Here is a 23,367-nt window from a genome sequence, read left to right as displayed (position 1 = left end):
CGTGCGGGGCCGGGCCGGGCGCTGGCTAGGCCGGGCGGGGCCAGCTGCGGCTTCCCGGGTGCTGAGCGGAGCGTTCCGGGGTGCTGAGCCCCGCAGGACCGGAGCTGAGCGGAGCGTACCGGGGTGCTGAGCCCCGCAGGACCGGAGCTGAGCGGAGCGTACCGGGGTGCTGAGCCCCGCAGCACCGGAGCTGAGCGGAGCGTACCGGGGTGCTGAGCCCCGCAGGACCGGAGCTGAGCGGAGCGTACCGGGGTGCTGAGCCCCGCAGGACCGGAGCTGAGCGGAGCGTTCCGGGGTGCTGAGCCCTGCAGGACCGGGGCTGAGTGGAGCTTACTGGGGTGCTGAGCCCTGCAGGACCGGGGCTGAGTGGAGCTGAGTGGAGCTTACTGGGGTGCTGAGCCCTGCAGCACCGGAGCTGAGTGGAGCTGAGTGGAGCTTACTGGGGTGCTGAGCCCCGCAGCACCGGAGCTGCTGGACGTGCTGGGCCGTACGAAGCCATGCTGAGCTGTGCAGGACTGGAGTTGTGTGGAGCTTACTGGGGTGCTGAGCCGTGCTGAATTGGAGCTAACAGAGGAGCTGAACCCTGCTGAACTGGAGCTGCCTGGGGCGCTGAGCCGAGATGGAATGGAGCCGACCGGGCAGCTGTGCCATGCGGAACTGGAGCTGACTGGAGAGCGGAGCCGTGCAGAGCTGTCTTTCTCTTAGGTGCTGAGCTGCACTGAGCTGTGCTCAGCCGTGTGGGACTGGAGCTGACTCAGGAGCTGAACTGGAGCTGACTGGGGAGCTGAGCCATCCTGAACTGGAGCTGACTAAGGAGCTGAGCCATCCTGAACTGGAGCTGACTAAGGAGCTGAGCCATCCTGAACTGGAGCTGACTGGGGAGCTGAGCCATCCTGAACTGGAGCTGACTAAGGAGTTAAGCCATCCTGAACTGGAGCTGACTGGGGAGCTGAGCCATCCTGAACCAGAATTTACTGGGGAGCAAAGCCATTGTGAACTGGAGCTTGCCAGCAAGCTAAACCATCCTGAACTGGAGCTGACTAAGGAGCTAAGCCATCCTGAACTGGAGCTTGCCAGGGAGCTAAGCCATCCTGACCTGGAGCTTGCCGGGGAGCTAAGCCATCCTGAACTGAAGATTGCCAGGGAGCTAAGCCATCCTGAACTGGAGCTGACTAAGGAGCTAAGCCATCCTGAGCTGGAGCTTGCCGGGGAGCTAAGCCATCCTGAGCTGGAGCTTGCCGGGGAGCTAAGCCATCCTGAACTGGAGCTGACTAAGGAGCTAAGCCATCCTGAACTGGAGCTTGCCGGGGAGCTGAGCCATCCTGAACTGGAGTTGTCTGGGGAGCTGAGCCTTGCTGAGCCGTGCTGAGCTGGGGAGCAAACTGGAGCTGTCTGGGGAGCTAAGCCTTGCTGAGCCCTGCTGACCTGGGGAGCAAACTGGAGCTGTCTGGGGAGCTGAGCCTTGCTGAGCCGTGCTGACCTGGGGAGCAAACTGGAGCTGTCTGGGGAGCTGAGGCGGGCCGGAGCTGTCCGAGGTGCTGATCCAGGAGCTGAGCCGCACCACCCCAGGCAGCACCATGGTGTTCGCTCCAGGTAAGGACATCCATCCCCTGCCCTTGGGGACAGCAGTGGGAAGGCTCCGATCGTGCCAGGGAGCTGCACCCAGGGACTGGGAGGGGGTGGGGGGATGCAGAATGGCCACACTGGAACTGCCACCGAGCAGGGAGGAGGAGAAGGCTTTGAAGAAGGTGACTTAGTTTGGGATGCTTGGCCATGGAGCTGGAGGTTAGGAGGCTCACCCCTGCGGTCCCCATCAAGGGCAGAAGCATGCACAGAAGGGGCAGGGACAAGGGGGAAGGGACACCAAGAGAAACATCAGCAGCTCCATCTGGTTTGGTTTATTTTCCTTTGGTTTGGTTTATTTTAGTTTGGTTTGGCTTAGTTTGCTTTGGTTTGGTTTAGTTTGCTTAGGTTTGGTTTACTTTGCTTTGGTTTGATTTAGTTTGGTTTATTTTGCTAAGGTTTGGTTTACTTTGCTTTGCTTTATTGTGGTTTGGTTTGGTTATTTTGCTTTACTTTGGTTTATTTTGCTTTGGTTTATTTTGCTTTGCTTTGGTTTAATTCCCTGTGGTTTGGTTTAGTTTGCTTTGGTTTTGTTCAGTTTGGTTAGGTTTGGTTTAATTAGCTTTGGTTTGGTTTACGTTGCTTTGGTTTATTGTGGTTTGCTTTGGTTTATTGTGGTTTGCTTTGGTTTATTGTGGTTTGCTTTGGTTTATTTTGCTTTGCTTTGGTTTATTTTGCTTAGGTTTGGTTTAGTTTGCTTTGGTTTGGTTTAGTTTGCTTTGGTTTGTTTTAGTTTGCTTTGGTTTGGTTTAGTTTGCTTTGGTTTGGTTTCGTTTGCTTTGGTTTCATTTACTTAGGTTTGGTTTAATTAGCTTTGGTTTGGTTTACGTTGCTTTGGTTTATTGTGGTTTGCTTTGGTTTATTTTGCTTAGGTTTGGTTTATTTTGCTTTACTTTGGTTTATTTTGCTTAGGTTTGGTTTATTTTGCTTAGGTTTGGTTTATTTTGCTTTACTTTGGTTTATTTTGCTTTATTTTGGTTTATTTCGCTTTGGTTTGGTTTAGTTCGCTTTGGTTTTGTTTGCTTAGGTTTGGTTTAATTAGCTTTTGTTTGGTTTACTTTGCTTTGGTTTATTGTGGTTTGCTTTGGTTTATTGTGGTTTGCTTTGGTTTATTTTACTTTGCTTTGGTTTATTTTGCTTTGCTTTGGTTTAATTCCCTGTGGTTTGGTTTAGTTTGCTTTGGTTTGGTTTATTTTAGTATGGTTTGGTTTAGTTTCCTTTGGTTGGGTTTAGTTTGGTTTATTTTGCTTTGGTTGGGTTCATTTTGCTTAGGTTTATTTTCCTTTGGTTTGGTTAACATTGCTTTGGTTTAGTTTATTTTAGTTTGGTTTGGTTTAGTTTGCTTAGGTTTGGTTTAGTTTGCTTTGGTTTGGTTTAATTTGGTTTATTTTGCTTTGGTTTGGTTTAATTTGCTTAGGTTTGGTTTATTTTCCTTTGGTTTGGTTAATATTGCTTTGGTTTAGTTTATTTTAGTTTGGTTTGGTTTAGTTTGCTTAGATTTGGTTTAGTTTGCTTTGGTTTGGTTTAGTTTGGTTTATTTTGCTTTGGTTGGGTTTATTTTGCTTTGCTTTGGTTTAATTTGCTTAGGTTTGGTTTAGTTTGCTTTGCTTAGGTTTATTGTGGTTTGGTTTAGTTCATTTTGCTTAGGTTGGGTTCATTTTCTTAGGTTTAGTTTGCTTTGGTTTGGTTTAGTTTGCTTAGGTTTGGTTTATTTTAGTATGGTTTCGTTTATTTTGCTTAGGTTTGGTTTAATTATGTTTGGTTTATTTTGCTTTGCTTTGGTTTATTGTGGTTGGGTTTGGTTTATTTTGCTTAGGTTGGGTTTATTTTGCTTTGGTTGAGTTTATTTTGCTTTGGTTGAGTTTATTTTGCTTAGGTTGAGTTTATTTTGCTTTGATTGAGTTTATTTTGCTTTGGTTGGGTTAATTTTGCAGCAGAGAGCTTCCTTGCTTTGCCAGCTTCCCCACCAGAGAGGATCAGCACATCTGGTTCAGAGCACAGCTGCCAGGGCTTCAGTCACACTTTGGTGAGATCCCTAGAACACTTGGTTCAGGCTGAGCTCCTCCTCACCTTCTGTGGCATCATGCCAGGCTGCTCCCCTGCTCCGGGCTCCAGAGTGTCAGCACCAGCTGGGCAGGCAGCTGAGCAGCTCTTGACTTTGCTCTTGTAAGGAAGGGCTGCTGAGCAGGGGAGCTTCTCAGATGTCCATCTTTACACTCTGAAGAGTGCTCACACATTGAGGTCTTCATTTCTAATGTCAAAATGTTGGTACAAAACTGGGTTCTAGCTCCTCCTACTCCCTGTGGGGTGGCAGGGGCAGGAGTAAAGCCTCTGCCTTCCAGAGCAGGGAAAAAAGGTCAAGAATGCTTCAGATTACACTGAAAAGTAACAAGATTCACTGAACCCCAGCCTGGAGGGGTGGGAAGGGACCCCTGGAGCTCCCCCAGCCCAAACCCTGCTCCAGCAGGGCCCCCCAAGCAGCTTGCCCAGCAGCACAGTGCCCAGGGGGGGTTGGAAGCTCTCCACACCAGCAGACTCCACAACCTCTCTGCCACCTCCTGCCTGCCAGGCTCTGCCCCTTGCCCCTTGGCCTGGCCCTGGGCACCACTCAGCAGAGCCTGGCCCCAGCCTCTTGCCCCCCACAGCTCCTTCAGCTCTTGCTGAGCACTGCTCAGCTCCCCTCTGGGGCTGCTCTAACTTCCTTTCAGGGAGCAGTAGAGAGCAAGAATGAGCTGCATGACCTCAGACATCCTCTTCAATCCATCCTATCATCACCACCTCCTTCATCAGAGAATCATGGAATTGTTAGGGCTGGAAGGGACCTCAAGGCTCAGCCAGTCCCAACCCCCTGCCATGGGCAGGGACACCTCACACTGCAGCAGGTTGCTCACAGCCACCTCCAGCCTGGCTGCAAACACCTCCAGGGGTGAGGCTGCCACCACCTCCCTGGGCAGCCTGTGCCAGGCTCTCACCACCCTCATGGGGAGCAACTTCTTCCTCACATCCAGGCTCAGTCTCCTCATTTCTAGTTTTGCTCCATCCCCCCCAGTCCTATCCCTCCCTGACACCCTCAGAAGTCCCTCCCCAACTTTCTTGGAGCCCCCTGCAGATCCTGGAAGGCCACAAGGAGGTCTCCTCAGAGCCTTCTCCTCTCCAGACTGAACAGCCCCAGCTCCCTCAGGCTGTCCTCACAGCAGAGGTGCTCCAGCCCTCTGTTCCACTGGCAGCTTTCCACCATCACAAACTGCTCCCAAACACTCCATGGGTCTGGGTTGGGTTGGGTTGGGTTTTTTCTCCCTTCCAGGTGTTCCCAGCGCGGCCCCAGCCGCTCAGCTTGCCTTTCTTTGTGGTTTGGTTGTGGCAGGTGAGAAGCCAGGGCTGGAGCAGGACGAAGTGAAGCTGCAGAAGGCCAGCAAGCAGATCGTGCAGACTGCCATCCTCCGAGCGCTGCAGCAGGTCTCCCAGGAGAGCCAGCAAAGGCAGGCACCGCCCAAGGGCGGGCCGAGCCTCCAGCTAGAGAGGGGAAAGCTGACCAAGAAGCATGAGAAGAAGTAAAGCTGAGGGCTGGGGATGGATGGTTGCTGTTGTTTGCAGCGGTCTCAAGCCTTCTCTCTAGCCTTCAGCTGTCTCCTAGTGCAATGTTGTAAAGCAAACCAAAGCATAACCTAGAGGCAAGGTAAAGCTGCAGTAGTCCTCAGCTGAGAAGTAGAAAGTGCATTAGATGACCAAGCCCGTATTTATGCAGTGCTTCTTCACCAAGCCACTAAGCAGAGCTCTAAACCCCACTAAGCAGAGCTAGAAAGCTACCAAATAGAGCTATGAACCCCACTAAGCAGAGCTAGAAAGCCACTGACCAGAGCTGTGAACCCCACTGACCAGAGCTAGAAAGCCACTGACCAGAGCTGTGAACCCCACTAAGCAAAGCTAGAAAGCCAATGACCAGAGCTGTGAACCCCACTAATCATAGCTATGAACCCCACTAAGCTAAGCTAGAAAGCTACCAAACAGAGCTATGAACCCCACTGACCAGAGCTAGAAAGCCACTGACCAGAGCTGTGAACCCCACTAAGCAAAGCTAGAAAGCCAATGACCAGAGCTGTGAACCCCACTGACCAGAGCTAGAAAGCCAATGACCAGAGCTGTGAACCCCACTAATCAGAGCTATGAACCCCACTAAGCAGAGCTGGAAAGCTACCAAACAGAGCTATGAACCCCACTAACGAGAGCTGGAAAGCCTCTAAGCAGAGCTGTGAACCCCACTAATCAGAGCTATGAACCCCACTAAGCAGAGCTGGAAAGCCTCTAAGCAGAGCTGTGAACCCCACTAATCAGAGCTATGAACCCCACTAACCAGAGCTGGAAAGCCTCTAAGCAGAGCTGTGAACCCCACTAATCAGAGCTATGAACCCCACTAAGCAGAGCTGGAAAGCCTCTAAGCAGAGCTGTGAACCCCACTAATCAGAGCTATGAACCCCACTAACGAGAGCTGGAAAGCCTCTAAGCAGAGGAGTTGCCAAGCTCTCTGGGGGCTTCACCATAGAGAATGGCTTCCTGTGGGGCACAGCAGAGTGTTCCCAGGCTGCCCTGGGGCAGGGGTTTGTTCTGTGCCAGCTGAAGTGTTCAGCTCTGGGTCACTCACCACAAGAAGGACATTGAGGTGCTGGAGCATGTCCAAAGAAGAGCAGCTGAGCTGCTGAAGGGTCTTGAACAGAGGTCTGGGCTTATGAGGAGTGGCTGGGGATGGCCCCTCCCTGGAGGTGCTCCGGGCCAGGCCTTGAGCAACCTGGGGTAGTGGAAGGTGGCAGAGGGGTCCTAACTGGGTGACCTTTGGGGTCACTTCCCACCCAAACCATTCAATGAATCTCTGAACTGGGCTTGCTTAGTCCACAGGAGGCTGAGGGGAGACCTCATCACCCTCTACAGCTACCTCAGAGGAGGTTGGAGCAAGGTGAGGGTTGGTGTCTTGCACTCAGCAAGTGACAGGACAAGAGGAAACAGCCTCAGGTTGTGCCAGAGGAGGTTCAGTTTGGATATTAGGAACAACTTCTCCACACAGAAGGTTCTCAGGCACTGCCCAGGGAGGTGGTGGAGTCACCATCCCTGCAGGTGCTTAAGAAACCTGTGGAGGTGGAGCTGAGGGATGTGGTTCAGTGGTAACAGCATAGCAGAAGTGGTGGGACTGTGAGGGGTTGGAGCTGGTGATCTCAAAGGCCTCTTGGTGACCTTGATGATCTCAAAGGCCTCTTGATGATCACAAAGATCTCTTGGGGATCTCAAAGGCCTCTTGGTGACCTTGGTGATCTCCAAGGTCTCTTCCATCCTCCCCATTTCATTGATGATGTGGTTCTCTGATTTTATGGTGCTGTGATTCCATGATCCTGTGAAATGGTAGCAGAAAGAGGATGTGGTTAAGCTCCATGCCCCAGCTGGTTGTCTCATCTTGGGTGGGAAACACAGCCCAGCCATCCAGCAAGGCTGTGAGCTGGGGCTGTGACCACAGAGCTCTGCCCTCTGGCTTTTGAGTCTGATGAAGCTCAAAAGAGTGCTGCAGTTGCAGTCTCCTTCCTGAACCACTCTGGCAGGGAAGTCACTCCTGCCTCAACTCTTCCTCTTCATTTTCATGCCATGGGAAGGGGAGAAACTGAGGTGCTGGTATGGAGCCTACCAGCTTCCCCTGCAGCTTTGCTGGAGCCTTTTTTTCATCTCAGAAAGTGAAGAAAAGAGGCTTAAAAAACTGAATCAAAGCCTAAAGGTGGAGTTGATGAATACCTTGAAGGAGGGCAATGCACTGTGAGTGAGTTCTGTCCTGGTAGATGGTTCTCATGTGGTGGGCCATGAAGTTCCTTAGATGTCACAGAGTCACAGAGTGGTAGGGGCTGGAAGGGACCTCCAGAGATCATCCAGTCCAACCCCCTGCCAGAGCAGGGTCACCCAGGGCAGCTCACACAGGAACACATCCAGGTGGGGCTTGAAAGTCTCCAGAGGAGACTCCACAACCTCTCTGGGCAGCCTGCTCCAGGCCTCCAGCACCCTCACACCAAAGAAGTTTGTCCTCATGTCAAGGTGGAACCTCCTGGGTTCCAGCTTGTAGCTGTTGTTCCCTATCCTGTCACTGGGCACCACTCAGCAGAGCCTGGCCCCTTCATCCTGACCCCCAGCCCTCAGCTACTGATAGACATTGATCAGATCCCTCTCAGCCTTCTCTTCTCCAGACTAAGCAGCCCCAGGGCTCTCAGCCTTGCTTCACAGGAGAGATGTTCCAGTCCCTTCATCATCCTCACAGCTCTCCCTTGGACTCTCTCCAGCAGCTCTCTGTCTCTCCTGAACTGGGGAGCCCAAAACTGGACACAGGATTGCAGCTGTGGTCTCAGCAGGGCAGAGCAGAGGGGGAGCAGAACCTCCCCAGCCCTGCTGGCCACACTTTGCTTCCTGCACCCCAGGATGCCATTGGCCCTCTGGGCCACATTGCTGTCCCATGCAGAACTTGCTGTCCACCAGGACTTTCTCCATGGAGCTGCTTTGCAGCAGGACAACTTCTGCTCTGTGCTGGTGCCTGGAGTTACTGCTCCCCAGATGAAGGACTTCACATTGTCCTTATTGAACCTCATGAGGTGGAAGCAAGCTGCTGGTTTATGATGTTGAAGGACACAAGGAAGTTTCAACCTGAAGTTGTCCTCAGGAGAAAACCATCTAATAGAGGCCTCCATGTCCCAGGAGAGGCAGGAACAGGACTCCAGGGCCACTGCCTGGCTGTGAGCTGCAGGGGCTGGGAAGGGGCACAGCAGCACCCTGTGTTCACAGGTGAGAGCTGCATGTTTGCAGTGGGGGCACAGAGTCACCTGAAACAGCTCCACTCAGAGCTGCTGATGGAGAGTTCCACCAATGGTGGAAGTGGGAAGGGACCTCTGGAGATCTGCTCCTGAGGAGCAGCTCAGGGAACTAGGGAAGTCCAGCCTGGAGGAATGGAGCTGTATGACTGCTGAGGAAAATATCTGAAGGGGCTTCCAGACCTTCTGTTTGGTGCATCTTGGTGGCACATCTTGCAATGAGCAAGGCCATAGATTGCCACTGCTGAAGCTATACCTTGAGTGCTGGGTTCAGGTTTGGGCCCCTCACTCACTCAGGTTTGGACCTGGAGGTGCTGGAGAGAGTTCAGAGAAGGGTAACAAAGCTGGGGAAGACCTAGGGCCATTTAGCCTGCAGGAGAGCAGCCCCAGAGGGGAGCTGAGCAGTGCTCATCAAGAGCTGAAGGAGCTGTGGGGGGCAAGAGGCTGGGGCCAGGCTCTGCTGAGTGGTGCCCAGGGCCAGGCCAAGGGGCAAGGGGCAGAGCCTGGCAGGCAGGAGGTGGCAGCTGAGCAGGAGGAGAAAGTGGTTTGGGGGGAGGCTGCTGGAGGCCTGGAGCAGGCTGCCCAGAGAGGTTGTGGAGTCTGCTGGTGTGGAGAGCTTCCAACCCCCCCTGGGCTCTGTGCTGCTGGGCAAGCTGCTGGGGGGGCCCTGGCTGGGCTTGATGAGCTCCTGAGGTCCCGTCCAACTTCCACCCACTCTGGGACTCAGTGCCAGCCCAACAGAGCACCTCCTGCCATGGCATATCCCTAGCTCCAGGCATGCACTGGCTCTCTCCTCACGCCAAAGGATGTTCCCCAGCTGGCTTGCACGCAGGGTAAGTAGCTGAGAGCTGTCCCAGAGGTGAGGGCCTTGTCCCCAGGCTGGTGGCACTCCTGGGCCAGGTGGGTGCAGGCATTTTTGCTACCTTCACTGACAAATTCTGTTTTCTGGAGGAAACAGAGACTTTGGAGATTCTCACAGATGTGCTGCTGCTGAATAAAACAAACCCTTCCCACTCACTGCCTCCTGTGTCTCTGCTGTCTGGGGGCAGAAGAAGGGGAGCCATGCTCAGGCTCAGTGGGCAGGCTGATGAAGCAAGCAATGAGCTGCTGAGGCCAGGGAGTCCTGGCTGCACTGCTCAAGACAAGAACTCAGCTCTGAGAAGCCCAAGGCAGTTCACAGTTTCCATGTGGGTTTCAGACAAGCTCCCACGGTGCAGCACTCACCAGTGGGAACTGAAGGCTGTGCAGATGTGGGCCTGGATAAGCTGGAGAGGGGAGGTGAGAACCTCATCAGGTTCAACAGGGCCAGGGGCAAGGTCCTCCTGAGTCAGGACAATCCCCTAGGGCACCAACCCAGGCTGAGGAATGGAGAGCAGCCCTGTGGAGAAGGACTTGGGGGTGCTGGGAGGTGCAAAGCTGGAGCTGAGTCAGCACTGAGCGCTGCCAGCCCAGCCCCAGCCTGGCCTGGGCTGACCCCCAGCAGGGTGGGCAGCAGGGGCAGGGAGGGGATTCTGCCCCTCTGCTGCTGGGGCAGCTCTGGAGCTCTCAGCACAGCACAGGCAGGGATCTGTTGCAGAGGGGACAGAGGAGGCCACAGCAGTGCTGGGAGGGTTTCCAGCCCTCTGTGGGAGGCCAGGCTGGGAGGGTTGGGGCTGTGCAGCCTGGAGAAGGATCCAGGGAGACCTTCTGGTGGCCTTGCAGTGCTTCCAGGGGTGAGCAGAAGGCTGGGGACAGACTTTTTCTCAGGGCCTGTGGTGCCAGGCCAAGGGGGATGGTTTGGACTCAAAGACGGAGATTGAGAGTGGAGAGAAGGGAGAAATGTTTGACACTGGGAGTGGGGAGAGCCTGTTCCAGGCTGCCCAGAGAGCTGGAAGCTGCCCCATGGCTGGCAGCACTGCAGGGCAGGCTGGCTGGGGCTCTGAGCAGCCTGCTCTAGGTGCTGTGCTAGTGAGCTGTCATTCATTTCACCACCACTGAAATCAGGAGTTTCTGCTCCTTCCTCTCCCCTCTTTCCCCTCCTCCCTGCTGCTCCCCCAACACCTACACCACTTCATTACATCAGTCACCTTGCCTCGACTCAGAAGTTCACCACAAACCTCCTAGCCTGCAGCAGAGCAGCCCCAGAGGGGAGCTGAGCAATGCTCAGCAAGAGCTGAAGGAGCTGTGGGGGGCAAGAGGCTGGGGCCAGGCTCTGCTGAGTGGTGCCCAGGGCCAGGCCAAGGGGCAAGGGGCAGAGCCTGGCAGGCAGGAGGTGGCAGCTGAGCAGGAGGAGAAAGTGGTTTGGGGGGAGGCTGCTGGAGGCCTGGAGCAGGCTGCCCAGAGAGGTTGTGGAGTCTGCTGGTGTGGAGAGCTTCCAACCCCCCCTGGGCACTGTGCTGCTGGGCAGGGTGCTGGGGAGGCCCTGCTGGAGCAGGGCTGGGCTGGGGCAGCTCAGCTCCTGAGGTCCCTTCCAACTTCCACCCACTCTGGGCTGCTGTGTCCAAGGTTTTGATGGTTATCCACAGAAGATTAGATGCTTAGCTGTAGAAGATTTAAAAGCCTGTCAGACCCCAAGAACCTGTTGAGGAGCTGCTGAGTTCAAGGCCATCAAGTTTCAGAGGTCTATAAATATCTCCAGGAGCAAAAAGAAGCCCAGGGGAGAGCAGCAGCCTGCAAAGCAATCAATATTGTACCAGCCACTCCTTTTAGCTCTTCTGTTTCTCATCTTCCAATTAAAAGCCATCCCTGGGAAGAGACCTCTGGGCCCATCTTGAAGCCAATCTGGCCATGGCAGTCCTCCCCTCTGCTCTGGAATGAGGGTGGTTGGGGCTGGGTTACATCTGGATGGGGAGAGATGCTGGAGAGCAGCTGCTGGCAGGGCATGTGGAATGCAGCCTGCACCTCCCTGGCTGGCTGCCCAGAGAACTGCCAGCTAAAGGATTGGAAAGGAGGCAACTTCCTCTACAAGCCTTGAGGGTTTTTAGGTCAAATGATCCTGCTCTGTACCAAAAAGGAGGCTGTGTTGATCTGCTGGAGAGGAGGGAGGCTCTGCAGAGGGACCTGCTCAAGGTCAGTGAGGTGAGGTTCAACAAGGCCAAGGGCTGGGTCCTGCACTGGGTCACAACCACCCCATGGAGGCTCAAGGTTTGGGGCAGAAGGGCTGGGAACTGCCCAGCAGAACAGGACCTGGGGGTGTTGTTCACCAGCAGCTGAAGATGAGCCAGCAGTGTGCCCAGGTGGCCAAGGAGGCTACCAGCAGCCTGGCCTGGAGCAGCATTGGTGTGGGCAGCAGGAGCAGGGCAGGGATTGTCCCCCTGGACTGGGCAGTGGTGGGGCCACTCCTTCCTCCCCTCCTCCAGATCATCAATGAAGATATTGAGCAGGCTGGGGCCCAGCACTGCTCCCTGGGGCACAGCACTGGTGCCTGGCTGCCAGCTGGCTGTGGCACCATTCACCACCACTCTCTGGGCTCAGCCTCCAGCCAGTTCCTAACCCAGCTCAGAGAGCTGCTGTCCCAGCCAGGGGCTGACAGCTTGGCCAGGAGCTTGCTGTGGGGGATGGTGGCAAAGGTTTTGCTGAGGTCCAGGCAGACTCCATCCACAGCCTGCCCCACAGCCACCAGGCAGTCACCTGGGCATGGAAGGAGCTCAGGTTGGTCAGGCAGGATCTGCCCTTCCTAACCCCCTGCTGGCTGGGCCTGAGCCCTTGGCCATCCTGCAGGTGTGCAGGTATTTCAACACTCCTCACTCATCATCATCATCATCATCATGCTCCACAAGAGGACCAATAAAGCTCTGCCCTGAGCCAAACACCTTCCTGATGCTGCAGAGGGACACACCAACAAAACCCAAAGGAAAATCATCACCATCAGTGCAGAGCTTGGTTACAAACCTGAGAGTGCTGAAGGGCAAAGCCAAGCCACAGTTAGAGCAAAGTATCTTGGGGAAGGTTCCCAAGTTTCCAGTTCCTCTGAAATGTTGCAGTTCAGGTTTGGGTTTTTGAATTATTATCATGATTGTTATTATTTGCAGCCTTCCCTCCCCCCTTCTCCCCCCCCAGCTTTCCATAGCAGGACTGGGATGTTGGAAGAGAGCTCTTTAATGAGGAGGAGGTGAAGAAAATAAAGCTGCAATGATAAAAAACACAACCCAACCCCACCAGAAAAGCACAAAGGAACTTCAAACCAGAACAGAACCAACCAAACCCCAAAGAAACATAAAAAACCCCAACCCCAACCTCCCAAGGATCAAAGTTCCATCAGCCAGTGCCCAAAGTCCACTCTTTTGCCACAGCTCTGGAGAGAAGCAAGGTGGGATCTGGCAGGTGGCAAGTCTCAGTGTGCAGAGTGAGGGGCAGCATCCAGCCAGGTGCCCCAGGCCATGGGGGCTTGGCCCATCCCAACTGCCAGTGAAGTCCTGACGCTGGTTGTAGCACTTGGAGAGTGCAAGGGGAGGCTCAGTGTCCCTTGGGACCACATCCCCAGCATTCTGCTGTCCTCTCCTGCTGGCTGCACGCAGCAGGCTTGCAATCCAAAGGGCACTTTGTTGCCTAGCAGTGCAATGGGCAGCACCTGCCCCAGCTTCTCTGGAAGGAAAACACAACCCACCCCCAGGCCAGGAAGTACCAACCCAGCAAGGAACACTGCCTCTGGACTCCTCACCAACAAAGCCCCTCCCTCACCTCTCCCTCCTGCCTACAGCTGGTGGCTCAGAAGGTTTGATGCTGGAACAGGAGCCCTCAGCTGCTGTGACAAGCCACAGCACACCCCCCCAGGCAGGTGACAGCCCTTGGCTGTGCTTTGCAGCTCCAGAGCTCTGCCACTGACAACCCAGGGTGGGACAGCTCTCCATGGGCAACTCCTTGTGGCCAACTCTCTGCCATCCACTCTTTGTGCCCAACTCTCTGTGGCCAACCCTTCATGGCCAGCTCTCTGGGGCCCACTCTCTGTGGCCAACTCTTTGTGACCAACTCTCTGTGGCCAACCCTTCATGGCCAACCCTTCATGGCCAGCTCTCTGGGGCCCACCCTCTGCAGTCCACTCTTTGTGACTACATCTCTGTGGCCAGCCCTCTGTGCCCAACTCTACACTGGTCTCTCACAGCAGGCAGCGGTGGCACGACCCACAAGCTCATTCCTGCCTGCATGGCATCCCATGCCCCCCCCAGCCCCCTCCTCAGACCTGGGCCCCCCAGCTTCTGGAGCAAACCCCTCCTGTGGTCCTCCCTACCCACCTTTGCATTCCACCTGCACATTAGCTGGCCAGCTGAACTGTTAAGTTTTGCAGTGCACTTTGATGGATGCTCCTCCTTGCCTTCATCTCATGGGCAGTTTAATTCTGACTTCCTGACTGAGTCACCAACACAAATGGCAGAGCAAGGTGGAGCCCCCACATGGCTGAGCAGGATGAAGGAGTGTGAGTGACTTGGCCAGCCCCTGGTACAACCTGTGTGCCTCATCAGTTTGTACACTTCTGCTCCTTTTTGAGTAGAGCTTTCCCTGCAAAAACCACACTGCTGGGCAGGTGGATGTGAGGAGTCTACCTCCCCACTTCCCAGAGGATGTCCTCACCTCCACCATGGGCTCCCCATGGTGGCATGCAGAGCCCAAACTGATGTTCAAGGCTTGCTGTGAAGCTCACAATGCACTGAGGAGAACCAGCAGGACCTGCTGCCCCGTGGAGAGCTGTCCTCACTTCGAGCTGACCACACAGACGTGTCCCACAAAGAGCTGGCTGCAGGGAGCTGACCATCAAGAGCTGTCCTGGAGCTCTTTTTGCCTTCACTGTGGCATGAAAAGCTTTCATTAATTTCTACCAGCTCAGAGTCAGGACCATGTCTCCTTCTCCATGCTGCACCTCCTTTGTGGCTCTGTCCCTTCTCCAGGAGATGGTGGAGGAGTCAACACCAAAGCAAACACAGCAGATTCTTTTCCCCCCCCAAAAGGACTGGTGGAGGCCATCAGCCTTCTTCTGCTCTACTAGCCAGGACCACTGCCAAGGATGCAGCATTGGTTCTTCAGGATGAGGCTCTGAGCACCCTGCTGTAGTGGGAGGTGTCCCTGCCCACGGCAAGGGGGTTGGAACTCGATGACCTTAAAGGTCTCTTCCAACCCAACCTATTCTGTGACTTTCATTCCATTTGTCCCCTTGGTTAAAATCAGAGGATCTCTGTCTGAGGGCAGGGAACTCAAACCAGTATCATTCTGATCACTCAGACACCAGGAGGGAATTCTTCTCCAGCACAGTGGTGAGACACTGGAACAGCTTGCCCAGGGAAGCTGTGGAGGCTCCAGCCCCTGGAAGTGCTCAAAGCCAGGCTGAATGAGGCCCTGAGCATCCTGCTCTAGTGGGAGGTGTCCCTGCCCACGGCAGGGGGCTTGGCACTGGATGATCTTGAAGGTCCCTTCCAACCCCACCCATTCTGTGATTCATTCCATGAGCTGCTTCAGGAGCTCTGTGTGGGACAGTGGGAAACCACTTCCTTTCTGTAGACCCAAGCTGGGAACAGACCAAGGCAACTCCTGACCCACACCATTCCAGGCTCCAGTTGTACCAACCTCTAGCAGCTACAGCAGGTGACAAGAGAAGGAATTTCAAAGCCAAAGCATCTGCCAGGGAATGGTTTCTGGCACACCTCCCCAACCCCAGACACCGCCTCTCCACCTCTGCAGACGCCCACTTTGCTGTCTCCACACCACATGCAGCACTCCAGCTAAAACCAACCCATCACCCAGGGCTGGCAAGCCCCTGTTTGACAGAGAACTCACCCCACATTCCCAAAGGAAAATCAGATTTTGGCAACGTTGACACTGCTCAGGGCCACAAAAGCAGTTCAGGTCCAAGGGGAGCCTCCTCTCTGAAGGCCCTGGAAACCCCCAGACCAAGCAGCACCCTGCCTTCCCACCCGACACCCACAGCCCTGTCCGCAAGGAAGGGTTTCCAGTCTCGGCGCAGCCCAGCCGGTTTCCTGTCCCACTTCTGTTTCTGACAGGGCCGCTGCCGCAGCTCCCGCCGCCCCGCTGCCGCAGCTCCCGCCGCCCCGCTGCCGCAGCTCCTGCCTTTTAACTGCAAGCTATGGTTTCCAGCTGCTGCTCTGCCTCGGCGGCCATCGCCGCCGCCTGCAACTGTTCCGTCTCGCTCTGGATGGCGTTGGCGGCGGTCACCTGCTTCCTCTCGCTGTGCATATTGTTCTCGTGCCTCTTCAGGTCCGAGGCCTTGGCAAAAGCCTTGGTGCAGGAGCTGCAGACGAAGGGCTTCTCGCCGCGGTGCCTCCGCTCGTGGTCCTTGAGGTGGGACTTGTGCTTGAAAGCTTTGTCGCACATGTGGCAGGCGAAGGGGCGCTCGTTGCTGTGCACCCGCTCGTGCTTCTTCAGGTCCGGGGCGCGGATGAAGGACTTGCCGCACACCTCGCAGCTGTAGGGCTTGTAGCCGGTGTGGATCTTGAGGTGCTCCTTCAGGTGAGCCTGGGTGGTGAAGCCCTTGGTGCACATCTCGCAGACGAAAGGCCTGTCGGCGGTGTGCAGCTTCTCGTGCTTGCGCAGCCGCGCCTCGTCCGAGAAGGTCTTGCCGCAGGCCTGGCAGACGATGTGCTCCCTGTGGCCGTACAGCAGGTACTCGAACTTCATGTCCCCGGCCGCCGTGGTCCAGCCCGGGGTCTGCTCGTCCTTCACCTCGCTTATGCCGTCGTTGAAGGTCAGAGCCTGAGGGGTCTGCGACCCCAAGTCCTTCGACTCCGTCGCCTCCATCGGCTCCACCTCCTGGCCGTAGCAGTTGACTTTGCGAACCTCTTCGCTGCCCAGCTCCTTGAGGATGGCCTCCTGCACCCTCAGGGTGGCGGTCGGGGACTTGCCGTCTTCCTGGCTGGGGGGGGTCCCTTCCACCGTCACGTCCGAGGGGCTGTCGTCGTGGTCGCCGATCTCCTCCACCTCGTCGTCCGGGGCCTCGTTGGGCTCGCCCATGGGGCGGTTGATCTTCAGGCAGTACTTGTTCTTGGCCTGGGGGTTCTCCTCGGGGCTGGAGACGTCGCGCTTCTGGGAGCAGAGTTTGTCCAGGAACCGAATGCCCAGGATCTGGCCCGAGGACATCATCAGGTTGACATCCTCTTTCTTGACGGAGATCTTGGCGGTGTACATGTAGTTGAGGACCTCCTCGAAGATGTCCGAGCGCAGGAAGTCTATTTCGATGACCGAGGAGCTGTCCACCTCCAGCTTCTTGAAGAGCTTCTTGAAGTAGGTGCTGCAGGCGGCCAGGACGCAGCGGTGGGCTCGGAACTTGACATCCTCCACCACGATGGCGATGTCACAGAACTCCCCTTCCAAGCGCTGCTCGTTGAGGGTCTTCAGGAAGACAGTTTTGTGATCGTCATCATTGTACTTGATGGTCTCAGACATGCTGAGGAAAAACTCCTGGCAGACAAAAAAGGGAAACAGCTGAGGCAAAGCTGAAGTCATCAAACCCAACAGCGATGGGATGGGATGGGATGGGATGGGATGGGATGGGATGGGATGGGATGGGATGGGATGGGATGGGATGGGATGGGATGGAACAGAACAGAACAGAATAGGATAGAATTAACGAGGTTGGAAAAGACCTCAGAGCTCATCCAGTCCAACCTCCCACCCAGCACCATCTGATCAACTCAACCATGGCACCAAGGGCCTCAGCCAGGCTCTTCCTAAACACCTCCAGGGATGGGGACTCCACCACCTCCCTGGGCAGCACATCCCAAGGGCCAATCTCTCTGGCTGGCAAGAAATTCTTCCTAACATCCAGCCTGAACCTCTCCTGGCACAGCTTGAGACTGTGTCCTCTTGTTCTGCTGCTGGGGGCCTGGGAGAAGAGCCCAACCCCCACCTGGCTCCAACCTCCCTGCAGGCAGTTGCAGAGAGCAAGAAGGTCTCCCCTGAGCCTCCTCTTCTCCAGGCTAAGCAACCCCAGCTCCCTCAGCCTCTCCTCACAGGGCTGTGCTCCAGACCCCTCCCCAGCTTTCTTGCCCTTCTCTGGACACCTTCCAGCAGCTCAACCTCTTTCCTAAGCTGAGGAGCCCAGAGCTGGACACAGGACTCAAGGTGTGGCCTGAGCAGTGCTGAGCACAGGGCAGAAGGACTTCCCTGCTCCTGCTGGCCACACTCTTCCTGCTGCAGGCCAGGATGCCCTTGGCCTTTTTGGCCACCTGGGCACACTGCTGGCTCCTGTTCAGCCTACTATCGACCAGTACCTCCAGGTCATTCTTTCTGAGTAATACCCAGTGCAGAGAAGGCCAAAAGGATGATCAGAGGACTGGAGCAGCTCTGCTGTGAGACCAGGCTGAGGGAGCTGGGGGTGTTCAGCCTGGAGAGGAGAAGGCTCTTGGGGGACCTTAGAGCTGCCTGACAGTACCTGAAGGGATCCTGCAGAGGAACTGCTCCTGAGGGGGTCTGGAGCCAGGCCAAGGGGGAAAGGTTTAGAGCTAAGGCAGAGCAAGGTCAGAGTGAAGCTGAGGAAGAAGTTCTTTAGTGTGAGGCTGCTGAGACCCTGGCCCAGGCTGCCCAGAGAGGCTGTGGATGCTGCCTGCCTGGGGGTGTTCAAGGCCATATCATGTCTCCTTATAGTCAGATGGAACCTCCTGGCTTCCAGACTGTGCTCCCTGCCCCTTGGCCTGGCCCTGGGCACCACTCAGCAGAGCCTGGCCCCAGCCTCTTGCCCCCCACAGCTCCTTCAGCTCTTGCTGAGCATTGCTCAGATTCCCTCTGGGGCTGCTCTTCTCCAACCTGCACAGCCCCAGGACTCTCAGCCTTTGCTGCTGCCAGAGCTGCTCCAGGCCCCTCAGCAGCTTTGCAGCCTCCCCTGGGCTCTCTCCAGCAGTTCCCTGTGTGTTGAACTGGGGAGCCCAGCACTAGACCCAGGATTCCAAATGTGGCCTCAGTAGGGTAGAAGGGAAGCAGAACCTCCCTCCACCTGCTGGCCACACTCTTCTCCTTGTGCTCCAGGAGCCCATCGTCCTTCCTGGCCAGGAGGGCACACCACTGGCTCACTGTGACCTTGTTACCCAGCAGCACTCTGAGGTGCTTCTCCTTGAAGCTGTTTTCCAGCAGGCTGATTCCCTACCTGTGCTGGGGGTTATTCCAGCCCAGGCTCAGGACTCTCCACTTGCCCATGCTGAACCTCATGAGATGAAGCCCAACCACCAGCCCAGCCAGAAGCCACTCTTACAGCTCAAGGAAACCTGTAAGATGCTCTCCATCTGTCACAGAACAAACCCAAGGTTAAACATCAGAGCCAAGACTCACCATGAACAATGCAGGAAATGTTCTGAACAAAGCCTTCTTAAACTCTTGACAGCTGCTGAACCCTTCCCAGGGGCCAGCTGCAGCCTGCAGGACAGGAAGGGAAAGCCATGTTAAAGCCCCAAGAAAACAGGGCTGGTGTGAGAACCCAGAACACGTTCCACTGCCCACAGTCCCCCAACAGGAGCTGTTTAAACACCCAACTCCTCTGATTGCTTCCACAGATGACTGCACAGACTGATCTGACAGCAGCCTTGTCACCAACCATGTGTTTCATATCCTCTGGCTACTTCCCTTCCCTGACTCCACTTTACTGCTGCTTGCTCTGTGCCAGAGCTAAAGGTCTGGAAAACCTCCACTGGGATCACCAGCATTAACTCAGAAGGGCAAGAGAGATTCTCCTCCTCGTCTGTTCTGTCCTTCTCAAGCCACGTTTGCAGTGCTGGGTCCAGCTCTGGGCTCCCCAGTCCCAGAGGGACAGGGAACTGCTGGAGACAGCCCAGGGGAGGCTGCAAAGCTGCTGAGAGAGCAAAGGCTGAGAGCCCTGGGGCTGAGAGCCTGCAGAAGAGCAGCCCCAGAGGGGAGCTGAGCAATGCTCAGCAAGAGCTGAAGGAGCTGTGGGGGGCAGGAGGCTGAGGCCAGGCTCTGCTGAGTGATGCCCAGGGCCAGGCCAAGGGGCAAGGGGCAGAGCCTGGCAGGCAGGAGGTGGCAGCTGAGCAGGAGGAGAAAGTGGTTTGGGGGGAGGCTGCTGGAGGCCTGGAGCAGGCTGCCCAGAGAGGTTGTGGAGTCTCCTTGGGCTGGGTGATCCCCAGAGGTTCCTTCCAACTTTCACCCATGCAGGGACTCTGGGGACCCCCTAAGCAACCCATGAAAAATGTGATCAGCACCCTGCTGAGCCTATCAGCAAGCCCAGCTGTGGATCTGATGGGCAGAGATCCCAAAGGAAGTGGGTGGATGGAGGCACATCCAGGGCCAGGGGATGAGACTCCAAAAGCCTGAGCTACTGACCAGCAGATAATGCAATTTTGCTGTGCTTCTGATAAGCCTTATCAGGCAAAAAGTAATTCAAGTTGAAGCAGTTGTGTGCCAAGTGTGTGTGTGTGGGCACAGCGTGGGGGTAACTGGGGTGAGCAACTCAAGGGGCTGCAGTGGGAGTGGAGCCTGCTGGGCACTTGACCATTCCAGGCCTGAGGCTCCCATTCCCACCACGTTAATTATTCTGCAGGCTAACTGCAATTATTCAGACTGGTAGAGGTTGGGGAGATGTCTGGAGACCACCCAGCCCAAGCCCCTGCTCCAGCAGGGCCCCCCCAGCACCCTGCCCAGCAGCACAGTGCCCAGGGGGGGTTGGGAGCTCTCCACACCAGCAGACTCCACAACCTCTCTGGGCAGCCTGCTCCAGGCCTCCAGCAGCCTCCCCCCAAACCACTTTCTCCTCCTGCTCAGCTGCCACCTCCTGCCTGCCAGGCTCTGCCCCTTGCCCCTGGGCACCACTCAGCAGAGCCTGGCCCCAGCCTCCTGCCCCCCACAGCTCCTTCAGCTCTTGCTGAGCATTGCTCAGCTCCCCTCTGGGGCTGCTCTGCTGCAGGCTGCACAGCCCCAGGGCTCTCAGCCTTTGCTGCTGCCAGCGCTGCTCCAGGCCCCTCAGCAGCTCTGCAGCCTCCCCTGGGCTCTCTCCAACAGTTCCCTGACCCTCTGGGACTGGGGAGCCCAGAGCTGGCTCCAGCAGTGCAGCTGTGGCTTCAGCAGGGCAGAGCAGAGGGGCAGGAGAGCCTCCCTTGCCCTGCTGGCCACTCTCTCCTCCATGCCCCCCAGGACACCTTTGGCTGCCTCGCTCATCAGGGCACACTGCCGGCTGCTGGGGACTCTGCTGTTCCCCAGCACTCCCAGCTCCTTCAAGCTGCTTCGCCACAGGTCTCCCCTCAGCCGCACTGCCGCAGGAGGTTGTTCCTCCTCCTCCTCCGTGGCCGAACTCCATGAGGTTCTCTCCCGCAACTCTGCAGCCCGTCCCGAGGTGACAGCGTCGGGGCAGCGGCGCGGCTCTGCCCGGCGCTGTCCCTGCCCCGCTGTCCGCTGGCTCCGCGGCGGCTCGGGGAGTGCCAGCCGTGCCCGCGCCCGTCCCCGCCTGCAGCCGCCAGCGGCCGGGCGCACTCCCGCCTCCACGCACCCGCTTGGGGTTGGCGAGGACGCGGCGGAGGCGGGTTCCCGGCGGGACCCAACCCGCCCCGACAGGAACCCGCAGCGGGGAGACACCGCCCGCGCTCCCGCTCCCCGCACCGGGGGCGCCCAAGAGCAGCCGCGGCCTCTCGCCGCCGCCGGTCGGGGCTGCGCGGCGGCGCTGCCCGCGCGCCTTCCCTCTTCCTCCGCTCGGGCCCCATCCCCTTCCGCCTTTCTCCTCCTCCTCCGGCGGCGCCGGCGCCACGTTCCCTGCGCGGCCGCCTGCCCCTTTGTTGTGTCCCCAGCGCGCGTATTCCGCCGCTCTTCCTCCTCCTCCTCTTCCTCCTCCCGCCGTGCGCGGGCGCGATGGCTCCGTGCCGCCGCCTCCGCTGCTGCTACTGGCGGAGACGGTGGCGGCGGGCGCGCCCGCGGCGCCTCCATCGCACCCAGCGCGGCGGCGAGCGGGGAGAAGGGAGAAAGGTGGAAGGGGAAGGAGGAGGAGGAGAGGAAGGACGGGGGCGCGCGTGAGCGCGCAATGGCGGCCCCGCCGATAACGGAGAACGGGAAACGGGAGATAGAGCGGAGGAAGGAGAGGGAAAAGGGGAGAGGGTTCGCGCTTACCTGCCCCCGGCGCGCCCCCGCGCGCGGAGCCGTGCTTCGGCGAGAACGCGGAAGGGGGGGGGAGGAGAGAAGTGTGCTCGCCGGTACCGGGGAAGGGGGAGAAGGGAGTGGGGGGGAGAAGGAAAACAGGAGGGGAAAAGGGAAGCGGGAGGAAGAGGAGGGAAGGGAGGGGGGAAAAGGGAATAAGGGGAGGGGGGGGGATGTGTGGTGTGCGCGCGTCCCGCCGGCCGTTCCCCGCCGCCTCCGGCACGAGCGCCCGGGTGTGCGCGCGCGCGCGCCACGGACGGCGGCGGAGCAGGAGGGGAAGGGGGGGGGGGGGGGGGGGGGCAGGGTGCTGCGTGCATGCGCGGTACGAGCACGGCCGCGCCTCTGCCGGGGAGCGTGGAGGAGGCAGCGGCGCCGCGCAGCACAAGGAGCGGGGGGCGCCGAGAGCCCCGGCCGCGACGCACAGCCTCGGCTGCATCGGCGGCAGCGACCGAGCCGCGCTTGAAGAGAACCGGGGGCAGCAAAGCCAGCGGGAGCGGAACCGCGGCCCGGCGCCCCGCTCCCCTCGGAAACGCGGCGGGCTGCGGGTACCCGCCGCGCCTGCGCCCGCGTGTGCGAGCCCGGCAGCGGCGGCGGCGGCGGCAGCGAGCTCGGCCCCGAGGCTGGGCGGGAGCTGAGCCGAGGAGCTCGCGCTCGCAGCCCCGCCCCGCCCCGCCCCGCCCCGGCCCGCCCCGGCGGCTCGCGGCCGGCGCCGGGCGGGAAGCGGCGCTGGGGACGGCGCCTGGAGCCCCGCGGCTCTGCAGGCTGCGGCCGGTGCCAGCCCCCGGTGCCGCTCTCCCTGCCTGCCCTCCCAGCCTCCCCCCGGAGCGCTCTCCCAGCTCTTCCTCCGGCCCCAGCTGCGGCAGCTCCATCGCCTGCAGCTGCTGCGGGGTGCGGAGGGCCACACTCCCTGCGCTGCTCGCTGCCTGCCTTCCCACAGCAGCTTGCACCCAGCTAGTGCCAAGTGCCCAGCATGGCACCTCAGCCCCTCCCCCAGCCCTGCACAGCTCTCCCCCGGCCCTGCACGGCTCTCTCCCGGCCCTGCACGGCTCTCCCTCAGCCCTGCACAGCTCTCCCCCAGCCCTGCTGCTGCGGGAAAGCCTCTTCCTCCCCAGGCACCTAAGCTCTGCCTGACCCTGCTGCAGTTGCTGCTGGCACATTGCTGCAGCCCACCCACAGCTGCCCACACACCAACACTCCCTGGGGGCTGCTGCCAGCTGTGCCCAGGCCCCAGCCTGTCCCCACTGAGGGTGGGCACTGAGTGGGTCTCAGCCATAGGCATGAGCTGGGTGGCTGCAGAGTCCCAGCCCCAGGGAGAGAGGAAGCCATCAAGGTCTCAACATTTCACATGAGCTTCCCCAGGTGGTTCCCAGCATGAGGCCTCCCTGGCTGCTCCTCAGTCCCTTGGCTGCTGCCTTCCCTGATGCTCCCCCTCTGGGCACTGGGCTCAGAGCCAGCTGCCACCTCGGGGCCAGCACTGCCGGCACAGCTGCACCCCCAGCACTCAGTGCCCCTCCTCTTGCCCTGCAGTGCAGCAGGCACAGACACAAACCCAAACGACTGGGTGGTTGTTGGTGTTGTTTATTGTTGTTCTTTCACATTGTTTGCTTTTTCTGTTGCCAGGCTCTTTTCTGCTCCTCTGGACAGCTCCACTTGGCTGTGACCATCCCAGGTGTCTGCCCACTCCCGTGGCAAAGCCACGCAGGTGTCAGTTCCATGTGCATCTCTGGGACAGTTGTCTCTTCTATTTCAGTCTCTGGGGCAGTTGTCTGCTCCACCTCTACCTCTGGGCAGATGTCTGCTCCACATTAATTTGGGGGCCAAGGTCTGCAGGTGTAGCCCACATCTCAGGGCCAGGTGTCATGCAAGTCCT

At 57.7% G+C, this 23,367-nt stretch overlaps 2 protein-coding genes across 2 annotated transcripts; one reads left to right on the top strand and one right to left on the bottom strand.

Annotated features, from left to right (window-relative positions):
- Positions 1-203: 203 nt before the first annotated feature.
- On the top strand, positions 204-9,455 carry AKAIN1 (A-kinase anchor inhibitor 1). Its single transcript, XM_068147749.1, has 2 exons — positions 204-1,593; positions 4,988-9,455. Exons 1-2 carry the CDS (start codon positions 1,578-1,580, stop codon positions 5,176-5,178), a joined length of 207 nt encoding a protein of 68 aa, XP_068003850.1. The 5' UTR covers positions 204-1,577; the 3' UTR covers positions 5,179-9,455.
- Positions 9,456-12,509: 3,054 nt separating this feature from the next.
- On the bottom strand, positions 12,510-21,736 carry ZBTB14 (zinc finger and BTB domain containing 14). The gene is made up of 3 exons (XM_068147748.1): positions 21,471-21,736; positions 18,696-18,779; positions 12,510-16,832 (listed from the first exon to the last, which is right to left on the bottom strand). Exons 2-3 carry the CDS (start codon positions 18,696-18,698, stop codon positions 15,489-15,491), a joined length of 1,347 nt encoding a protein of 448 aa, XP_068003849.1. The 5' UTR covers positions 18,699-18,779; positions 21,471-21,736; the 3' UTR covers positions 12,510-15,488.
- Between the last annotated feature and the right edge of the window lie 1,631 nt (positions 21,737-23,367).

Source organism: Melanerpes formicivorus, unplaced genomic scaffold (genome assembly GCF_026170545.1).
Source record: "Melanerpes formicivorus ecotype bairdi unplaced genomic scaffold, bMelFor1.0.p_v2 SCAF_15, whole genome shotgun sequence".
NCBI lineage: Eukaryota > Metazoa > Chordata > Aves > Piciformes > Picidae > Melanerpes > Melanerpes formicivorus.
This window is presented reverse-complemented; position numbering and strand designations above follow the sequence as displayed.